A 10,133-nucleotide genomic window follows, 5' to 3' on the forward strand; every position below is an offset into this window, starting at 1 on the left:
CCAAAGAACAAAATCGGGTATCATGAAATGTCCAGACTCCAAGACTTCTACGAAAAGGAACAAAAGGAAAAGCAAAGCCTTATGGTCTCATGTCCTCTCGGGCCATAACCTCCGAGACCTTCTTGATTGCGTCCTCGATGCCATTCCCCAAATTCATCACTCGAGTGACCAAGCTGATACCATCCAGCTTATGCCCTAGACTTGAAGGAAGAACAAGTTGACCTCGCTTGGCGGTGGTAGGCAAGACATTAGAATTTTCTGGCTTCGACTCGCCGTTCGTCAAACAGGCTGAGTTCGATATTTGTCCATCTTGTACGACTTCTTGGCGGTTAATGTTGATCCAGAACATGGAGATGTCTTTCCCGCAGACAATTCGAAGGATGTCTTCAATAACTTGCTGGCTCGATATATTGTTCGCCAGAGAAGCTGTCACCAGGAGGGTGTAGCCCTGGTCTGCCAATCTTCGGATCTCATGAAGGTAAGCTGATCGATACCCTCGCTGATATGCGTGAGGGCACACTGGTCCGGCCATTATGGGGCTGTCGACTATCTGAATCTTCTGACCGGAGAGTTTTTCCTTGAGGTTCTTCACAATACTTGTTTTTCCCGTGCCTGGGAGCCCATTAAGGATTAAGACCCTGCCATTCTCGGGCTCATTGAAGGGAGTCTCAACAGTAACAGCACCAAATGCCATATTTGTGGTTAATAGAGGCTCTTGAATGTCCTCCGTAGCCTTCGATTGTATGTTATGGGCTTCCAAATCAAGAATCGGTCGGGACTGTGTAAGTTGGGATTTTGAAGGCATTGTTGGGTCAAAGAAAATCTTTGACAAGAGGGAAGAGAAATTATAGAGTAGACGGTCCATTGTTAAATTCATGCCCTTTAGAAGTTTTCTTGAGAAACTTTATCTAAATCTTACCTTGAAGAATTCACGCCTTTTCTATATATTTATTAGACTTGACCTTGAGTGTCTAGAAAACTCAAACGTGAACATGGCCACTTGGAACCAACCGTGAAACAAAGACAATCAAAGAACACCACAAAGAACAAACGAATATAAGTGAATCACTGACGCCCCTTTGTCGCCTACAGCACACTGGACAGCTCTGATATTCAACACATTACCGAAAAGACGAAAGGTATATCATAGTATGTGGGGTTGTAGGACAGGACAGTAAATACAAAGTGCACATTGTCCCTTTGTATACAACATTTATATGATAGAATAATTAAGAGAAGTTAGTTTTAACTCACGATCAGGGGAGTTGCTGGGCGAACATTAAACAATGTCAAAAAATCTCTGCTGTAATTCAAAGCCGCATTCCCATATTCACAGAAGCGATTTTACACGGTGGCGATATCTGGGTTTCCTGATTTCGAGGCTCTTGATCTTTAGACATCAATGTCTTCTTTTCACTGTCGTGATGCTGAGTTACAGGGCAATCATACATCCTTTGAATCATGCAAACTTTGATCATATATGCTTCCCATTGTGAGTCATGGAAGTGAGAACGAATGAACCTCGTGTCTTGAAAACTTTATACTCAGCTGTCCATATGTCTTTGTTATCGTTAAGTTCCCTCCAAATCACTCCAGAATAGTAAGCTCGCCGCACTCATAACATTGGAGGCTTTGCCTTGGACTAGCATTTCCAAGTTATGGTTTATTATAGTATATTGAAGAACAGATATGAAGCAACGTAAAAAGAGTTCTCAGCGGGACTTAACACACGCTGTAGCAATAAGACATGGATGTTGCGAGATGTCGGACATTACCAGAGGCCATCATATGCGCAAGAACACTGTTGCCTCTTCTTTCAATTGTCCCACCTTGTTGTTGTTGATCTTTTCTAACGAGTTGCAGTAATCAATAGACCGGGTTAGGCTCGAGGGCAATTTACATCTGTGGAATAGTTGTCGTTGCTCCGTCAGTCTCAGTGGCAAGAGTCAAGGTAGCCTGCAACGTCTTGCTGAATGGCTCATTCTCGACAATATCACGCTTGATATGACGTCCGTGGAGTTGAAATTGTCGGAAGCGGTCGTGGCCACTCCAACCAACACCAGCGGCCAAAGGGCGTGGGTGCTGCAGGAAGTGGCTGCAGCAAGTAGCGGAATGGTTGTTGGTGTCCATCTTTGAGTGACTAACGAACTCATACTCAGGTTGGCGATACCGGCCTCTGCTGCTGCGTCGACGCCAGTCAGGCGACCACTCTGCCAGTAGTACTTTGGCCCTTTGCCCTGCTGGTCTTGTTGCTTCTCTTCTTCTCTCATTGGTATGCCGAGCTCGACGAGCTCCTCTCCAGGCATCACTCTAACAGCTAAGCCGGATGCCATCATGCCAATGAAAAAAAGGTTTGGTGAACTTTTGACAGGGTTGTCCGTGTCAAAGACATCATTGACCTTCTTGACTCCTCGTTCATCCTGGTCCCGAGGCTTTCGGATCGGTCTGCCTGGGTGAAAGTACCGAGAGTAGTCTTGTGCCTCGAATTTGGGCAAATCGGTCGATATGATGGTTTTGATCTCAGCTTTGATACCATCTCGTTTGGCGACCTGGAAAAAGGTCTGAGCCCAGTGCTCTTGGTTCCTTTCATCGGGACTTGGGACCTGTCGCGAGACCAGAGCCATCTTCTCATCTGGTCGCTGTGCACTGACAGGACCGATGAGTAGACGGCGATGTGTATATTCAGACGCGGTGTGCTCCATTTTAGCACAGAAAGCAACGTGAAGCTTATCCGGCTCAGCAGAATCCCAGTACTAATCGGCTAGATACTCATTTGCCAATGATATCACCATAGAACTGGAAGTCTCGGTGGCAGATGATGGTGCATTCTGTCGGCAGTATGGTCCTATCAAGTACCTCCTTTGCGCACTCGGTGGCAATTTTCACTCTGAACTTGGTCAGATTGATCTGCCCGGCACATCCTCAAGTACATCCCGTGTTTTTGTAGCAGTTGATGGCGTCTGATATTGGGATCTGGTAGCCGAGTGTTTCAAGGTTGTCTACCAGACCGTTGTCAATAGCCTTGTGGTCGATCTCATTCCGGTGTTGGTGGAGGGGGCTTCATTGCATATGAGCTTCTCGTTATGTTGAAGTGAGGACACAATTACCGGATGGCGGAATGGCGAAAGCAATGGAACAAACAGTAGCGACTGGCGTGAGCAAAGTTGAGGATTAATGGATTGACTTTGCTCGTAGACGACAAAGGAGACAACGTGTTTGTTATTGCTGTGTATTGGTTTCCAGTATTATGTTGTATGGTGGGAGTGGTGATGGTTGCACGAATGTTGACAACAGCACCCCAGACCTCATAGAATAGATAAATCTTTAGCTGCAAACGCATTCCACGTGATAAGCTTGCGGAAATTAAATTCTCATGATTGTCACAAACGATAGAACTCACTGACGGGCAGCTGTCGAGCAGTGTCAGGGGACTATGTTGCCAGTGTTAGGACGGGCACCAGCAGCACAACAAGCATTAAAAGAGGGCAAGATTTCATTTGTCTTTTGTTATCCTCTTATGACATTAAAACTCTTCATGTTAGAATTTATTTTCCCTTTTCTGTGCACCACACAAACATTGTTATCACAATCACAATCACTGCACCCTCCCCTACATTAACCACCATTCTCTCATATTCCACATTATTCTTACTTTATTTCTTCCTCTATTAATTATATTACTTTGTCGACCATTCCTCAGCATGCAACGGAGACCTTGTCACGACTGTTACTTCCTCTAAATGGCCAAGTTTGACCTCTGCTTCTTGCGGATCATCTCCTCACGGGAGTAGCCAAGACCAGGCAATCGACCTGGATGCGTGGGAACCGCGCCCGTGCGACCCGGCGCAAGATCCCAACACATCCACTCCAGATGAAGCTGGAGGAGATCCCACCCACTGCCGACGACCACGCTCCACCGGACACGGAGGGCCGGAATCTTATCAAGGATGAAGAGGGTAATTTTCCCTGCACCCAGGTGATCGAGAACACTATTCTCATCAGGTGGCGACAGCAACATGGCCCAGCAGAAGCCATCCCTTCATACCTCGCGGGGGTCACTGAATCCGCTTACGAGTTCAGATTCTTGGGTGATGAGCACCCGCCTGGGGTTGGACCTTCGAGCTTCAAAGTTGACGAGCTACCTCCGCTGATCGGCCGTGCTCGTTTCTCCCTGGGAACCCGTTGGAAGTTCCTGAACCTCGAGGGGCGCACATACTGGCAGCCCAGCGACCCTTAGGAAGGGTTGGAGGAACGAGCCATTGAGATCCCCCTTGTCGACCATACTGGGGATGACGCAATTACTCTCGAACCAAGCCTCGAAGAGGCCGCAAACAAGAGAGCCTTGCCGTTGTCTCTTGTGCGCCGCCTGCTGGATCTAGAGGCTTCCGTCACTGCCATGGAGCTATGCCAATTCAGCCAAAGCTATGAGACATTCAAACCTCATGAGCATGGCCTCCAAGACAGGACCCAAGTAGACCGCAACCCTATATTATTATCGCAGCATTTGTCTGATGAATTGTATCAACTATAATGAGAAACATAAAAGGTGCGTGCGAAAGAATTCTCTCCACTCTCCCTGACATAGAAACTAACAGCAACGACAGTCACACTCATAACAAACAACAGGGAATCCGCCACAGCCCCTGTTTAGTGATGGGAAAGCTCGAAAGAAACCAGAAAACGGACGCCTAGGCTATCGCAATCGAGGATGGAAATGATCATCCTTTCCGCCCGGGAGAAAAGCATTCGGAGAAGTAATTCGAGCTGCTGAAGCAGCGGCGAGCCCTTCCTGTCTCTTCCAGAAGACAAGAGTTCCTAGACGCCTATCACCAATACCAGGTAAGTTCTTTGAGTGCCATATTGCTGTGCACCTCGCGCCAATCTGACTCTACAACAGGTGATCGTTCTGTCTAGAGAGATAGGTTCGGGAAAGACAACTCAGATCCTCCAGTTCATCCTATCTAATGAATGGGAGAAACCGGGAAAGATTGCCTGCACCCAGCCTCGTAGGATCGCAGCCACTTCAGTAGCCGCACATACCGCCGCCGAGATGGACGTCCAGGTTGGAGAGGAGGTTGTCTACGCTGTGCGCTTCGACCGCAAAGCCCACCCGCTGAAGATCAAGCTTGGCTACATGGCAGACGGCATGTTGACTGAACTGGTCAAGGCAGACTCAACATTCAACCTTTACGTATGTTCCCTTGTTCATAACTTATTTGCTTCAGAGTATAACGTTAATCGTAACAGGCCTGCATCATAATCCATGAGGTTCACGAGCGCACCTTGTCGACAGATATCTTGCTGGCCTTGCTCAAGTTGAGCAGCTTCCAAACGTTCGGATCTCAGGGTGATGGTTATGTTGGCCACGCTGGACGTGGAGAAGTTTGTAAGCTATTTCGGCAGCGAGAAGACAACACACTTTGCACTAAGTGGCAAAAACCATCCCGTCCAGATCAGGTACCTCAAGTGACCTGTTCTGACCGTCTTCAACGTGGCTCTGATGATTGTCTAGGATATCTACGAAAAGGAAAAGGATGGGGATATACTCGTTTTCTTCCAGTCCGTTGAGGAGGTTGAGGAAGCTTGCATTCTGTTTCGCAAGGAAATGGGAGATCTCAACATCTTGCCTCTGTACTATCAACTACCACAGAGCCAGAAAGACCGAATCTTCGAAACGAGCACACAGCGTAAATGCATGCGTGCCACGAATATTGCTGACACTAGCATAACTATCGATGGAATAGTTCATATTATAGGTACGTCCTCGTGTTTATAAAATCTGCGAATGCGTATATCTAACAGGGTAGATCTTGGTAATTCTAAGTAAGCTGGGTACAACCCGCGCATAGGATTAGAGACCCTTCTCACGGGTCCCAGCTCTCAAGCTGCCGCTCGTCAGCGCGCAGGTCGCGCAGATCACACCAAGCCTGGGTTTTGTTACCGCCTCTACACTCATAAATCTTTCGAGAGCGACATGTATTTTACAATTAGGCTGATGTCTGAGGTTGGCATCTTGAAATATATATTACAGCTCAAGGCAATGAGCTTTGACACTAAAGGACGCCCGGGAATCCAAATTATACGTCCATCCAGTATGGTACAACGCCATTATAGGGGCTCACAAACTTGAATGGAGCACCGAGGTGCTCGTTCTCAGTGTTCTCAATGGATACAACATCTACTTGCGACCACATGGAGTCAGGCAATTTGCTGATCTTGCAGCACAACTCAACGCATTCCATGCCTGGAGTTCACGCCATGGCCCAAACATCCCCTCGCCTCCCCAAGGAGGAAAGAGTCGATATGGACATGAGACAGTGGTGTTTTGATGCGTTCCTCAAACACAGTGTCTTGAGGGGAAGTCACAAAGGTTCGACCACAGTTCAAGGAACAATTCTACTATTTGTTCCCGGGATGGAGAACACTCAACACAACCCCATTTATCAACCTAAGCTACTAGATCAACATCCGAAAAACTGTCCCTCGAACATTCCACTATCGTTCAAATATTTGTCAGCCAGCTGGGCTTATGTATACCGAAAGGCAGGCTCTGGTACTTTAGGTTGAGAGTTCCGGGTAGTTCGAAAGCATCTTACCACGACTGGTTCTATTAGTTTTCTGGATCGTTGTCTTTATATTGTTTCATACTCTTAGTTTCAAGATCAGTTCAACGAAAGCTGTTGAACCATATCGAAAGAAGCTTTTATTATTATGGTTATTATATCTGTCATGAACTGCTAAGTTCTAGCCCCTTTTATCACTGAATACTCTTGTACTTATTTCATATTGACCACTTTGTCGGTAGAGGGTGTGATGGCGTACGTTGAGCCCAAAATATGAAGTCTTAAGAACAACTCAACTGTATGAGATGAAGAAAATGACGAGGGACTCCATCCTTAACTTGACTGGGACTGGGAAGTAGATATTGGTAACCGTTGGACCGTTGGCGAAATCTCGGTCCTAATGGGCCGAATTTCAACCAGACTCAGAAGCGGGGATGGCCCTTTGAATGACGATCAACTCGGATGGTATGCAAATCAACTGAGAACTGGAGAAGGAGTTCCGTTTGATCTATGCATGCATCAGACTGGTAGATGTTCTGAAGGTTTTGAGTGACGACGTCCCAAGCCCGTACATCAGCAAGAATTGGCCACATGTAGTCGATATCGTTCCATAAGTCCTTGTATTTGGTAGGGAAACCTTTCTCCAGACTTTTCCATTCTGCATATGAATCGATCTTCCCATCTTGCTCGAGATCCAGGACACCAACCATTCGAGCCAGATGGGTCGGTGCTTGAAGCATAACATTCGCTTGTTTCTTGGAAGTGGCCTCAGGCATGTGATTTCTCAACATTGTCCTGGCATTGATAAGCTCATCTACCAAATCACACATTATGGCTCTGATGGCAGATAAAACGTCCTCCTTCGCGGGTGCCTCTTCTTCCAAGATGTCCAGAAGACGATCCCAGTCGACTGCTCGGCAAGGGAGATCATGGATTTGATCTCGCATATGTCTCGCGAACTCAGGTGACAAGTATGTGATTTCCGGAAGATTAGGACTCATGCAAGTGTCTTCTTCAAACTCAGTTCCGGAATGTGGTCCGTCCATGTCATCATCAACGTCGACGGTTTCGCCGCTGAGGGCTTTAAGACAGCCTCTTGCAAAAGTGGCTAGGTCTTCAGTCCATGTACGGGGGCCGTCTTCCTCAGTACGGGCGACTAGTCCAGCCTCCTCATCTTCTACCTTCTGCCGGGCCCAAAGACGCTGCATCATTCTGGAAGCGTCTATCATTCGCTGTAACTGTCCATGGGTTGTGAGATAGTGATCGAGCTGGGCATACTGACCGGGGTTAACTTGATAGTCGCTCGAAGCTTCCTCGAGGAGTCGAAGAGCGCGAGACTCAGACAAAGTTAGTCGCTCGCGTTCGCCCAGTGTGGTGAGCCACTCAGGGTGTTGGGCGATCAGGTCGATTTCAGCTGTGGTAAGCGACTGGGGGCCGCTTAACCTGACCCTGATTCTTTCCAAACTTGGCTCAACGTGATCCATTGTGTTGCTCTTCGAAGATTCGAGAGTCTAGGTTGACTATGCTGGAGTTGTAATTCCACCAAGTGGTCGTGTTCGTTTTGGTTCGAGTTCTCTTCCGTCTTTTGAAACAGAGCGCTTCTCAGTCTGCCTGTCTTGTTCTTAAAATGTTCTCCGGATATTGGAGAGTTGTTCACGGGGTTCTTTTGGGACAAACCCACGGCCGAGTCTCTTATGCTGAGAAGGTATCTTGTGCGTTTTCAGGGACGGCTGGCGATGCCAAAGAAGGAGTTGGGGATTATCGAAGATGGAGGATGTTTTGTTCACCCAAGCTTCTCGAAATGAGAAGATCGAGTGTAGAAAAGTAGAAGCAGAAGATTGTGAGCGGGGCAACTGAAGTATGAGAGCTGAGCGCCTTCCCCTTGAGTGAGATAATGTCTGGTACGTGCTGGCCAGTGTCACTTCCTGCCTAATTGTTCACATCCTCGTAAAACTGCTCATTTCTGAGGTAGGTACATGTAGGAATTCCTGCAGAATTATCTTCTACTAGACAGTAGGTCCTAATGTTGATCTAAAGGAAATACCAAATTTGTTCTCCCGAAACACTGGGTTTCTAATCCGTAGTCGCCTTTCCTCAACCTTCAGCGCAGGCTATATATTTGAGTGTGCCACGGATACAATGAAGAAGCCTGTTGGCGTTTCAGGGTCATCGACGCTGATCCTTTCAAGAGATATGTCTCAAGCCATGGCGATGAGTTACTACCCAGCGCCTTGATACCAAAGATGAACCTGGGTGATCTGTCAAATCATATTCTCTCTGAGATGCCGCGACTTATACAGAAACCTCTTAGGAAACTGAGTCTTGAGCCTGCAGATCTCTTGGGCCTCCCCTAAATCCCTACAACTTCCCGCATCGCCTGGTCTATGCCAACGTGGCGACACGCATGCCACCAGAGTATGCGGGCCTTCAAAAACTAGCCCTTCGCGCAAACTCGGTCAAGAGCCTACAGGGAGAAGCCGATTCTTGTGGAGCAACCGAAAAGTTTATGTCGAGTCCTCCATTTCGAAAAGAGAAAGCCGTGATCGCCTCGCCCAACTTGAGGCTATGGCTATGAGACCGATTACGAGGGAAGACAATTACCGGTTCGTAACCCAAGAGGATATTGTCCCTAATGTTCGTCTGTTAGGCATGTAGGAAAATCCCTGGTCTGGTGACGACGAGCCCCATGATTCATACCAATATTTTGCAACGGTCTGATGATGACACACCTTAATCTACATCGTGGGAACTCAGCCCAGGGAAACCCAGCCGAGTATCGACCATACAAGTATATCGCACTAGACTCTCAACTTGGTGATGGACTAGGAATTTATATTCTTGCAGGCTAAGTCTTGGTCAAAACCCTTTGTCTATTGTCTTATTCCACAATACAGGCTCACCAATGCGCCAACAAGCAATGCGGGAAATCAACTAAGATTTGTCTTTCAGGCGAAGTTGAGACAACTTGTACTCTTCTCATGAATGAGCCTACCTCCTCAGACTTCAACACTGTGTTCATCGCCAAGCAGGAAAGAATCTCTGACTGTTCATCAGGACACCTCAAACAGGGCACTACACAAGAATCATCCCTCCGCAGGAAACAAACAACGGCTTTCTGATGGAACTCTCACAACTTTACGAGGCTTTCTTATTCACTGCCCCGGAGAACATGTCCTAATGGTTTGTCGAGAACATTCATGCAAATTGTCGGCACAGCTCCACGCTGGAAACGGGAAGAATGGGGATAATCTTTACTAAAATTATGCCTAAACTTATCCTAAAATCATAAAAATTTATCTAAATATCCTAAGATTAGACAAGGAAAGCCTAAAATTCATGATTTCCCTTCTAATATCATGACCTAAGCTTGTGTTAGTTTAGGTTAGGCTTGAACTAGATCCGTGCAAGAACGGTGGGGAGTGTCGGTATGAGCTGGACCTTTGTCGTCGCGTCAAGCTCATCAGAATCAAGCTTCAATCAATATACGGACGCCGTCTTCCACCTCCTTGCCGAAGTCGTACCACAGGAATTCGACCATGGCTAAAACCTCAGCCTGGATTGGTCTCTTTG

General features: G+C 47.2%; 5 protein-coding genes across 5 annotated transcripts; 2 read left to right on the top strand and 3 right to left on the bottom strand.

The window, feature by feature from the left end:
* Positions 1 to 79: 79 nt before the first annotated feature.
* BKA55DRAFT_539457 (uncharacterized protein) lies at positions 80 to 805 on the bottom strand (the record flags this gene model as incomplete). Its single annotated transcript, XM_046190135.1, has 1 exon — positions 80 to 805. One exon carries the CDS (start codon positions 803 to 805, stop codon positions 80 to 82), a length of 726 nt encoding a protein of 241 aa, XP_046049206.1.
* A 1,091-nt stretch (positions 806 to 1,896) lies between these two features.
* On the bottom strand, positions 1,897 to 2,720 carry BKA55DRAFT_675745 (uncharacterized protein; the record flags this gene model as incomplete). Its single annotated transcript, XM_046198079.1, has 2 exons — positions 2,146 to 2,720; positions 1,897 to 2,095 (listed from the first exon to the last, which is right to left on the bottom strand). The coding sequence occupies exons 1-2, from the start codon at positions 2,700 to 2,702 to the stop codon at positions 1,897 to 1,899; spliced, it is 756 nt and encodes a 251-aa protein (XP_046049207.1). The 5' UTR covers positions 2,703 to 2,720.
* Positions 2,721 to 3,814: 1,094 nt separating this feature from the next.
* On the top strand, positions 3,815 to 4,480 carry BKA55DRAFT_727972 (uncharacterized protein; the record flags this gene model as incomplete). Its single annotated transcript, XM_046201168.1, has 1 exon — positions 3,815 to 4,480. One exon carries the CDS (start codon positions 3,815 to 3,817, stop codon positions 4,235 to 4,237), a length of 423 nt encoding a protein of 140 aa, XP_046049208.1. The 3' UTR covers positions 4,238 to 4,480.
* Positions 4,481 to 4,708: 228 nt separating this feature from the next.
* BKA55DRAFT_727974 (P-loop containing nucleoside triphosphate hydrolase protein) lies at positions 4,709 to 5,807 on the top strand (the record flags this gene model as incomplete). The annotated part of the gene is made up of 6 exons (XM_046201169.1): positions 4,709 to 4,754; positions 4,820 to 4,839; positions 4,898 to 5,191; positions 5,248 to 5,457; positions 5,513 to 5,756; positions 5,803 to 5,807. The coding sequence occupies 6 exons, from the start codon at positions 4,709 to 4,711 to the stop codon at positions 5,805 to 5,807; spliced, it is 819 nt and encodes a 272-aa protein (XP_046049209.1).
* Positions 5,808 to 6,985: 1,178 nt separating this feature from the next.
* On the bottom strand, positions 6,986 to 8,047 carry BKA55DRAFT_539461 (uncharacterized protein; the record flags this gene model as incomplete). Its single annotated transcript, XM_046190136.1, has 1 exon — positions 6,986 to 8,047. The coding sequence occupies one exon, from the start codon at positions 8,045 to 8,047 to the stop codon at positions 6,986 to 6,988; it is 1,062 nt and encodes a 353-aa protein (XP_046049210.1).
* Between the last annotated feature and the right edge of the window lie 2,086 nt (positions 8,048 to 10,133).

Source organism: Fusarium redolens (genome assembly GCF_020744475.1).
Source record: "Fusarium redolens strain MPI-CAGE-AT-0023 chromosome Unknown BKA55scaffold_8, whole genome shotgun sequence".
NCBI lineage: Eukaryota > Fungi > Ascomycota > Sordariomycetes > Hypocreales > Nectriaceae > Fusarium > Fusarium redolens.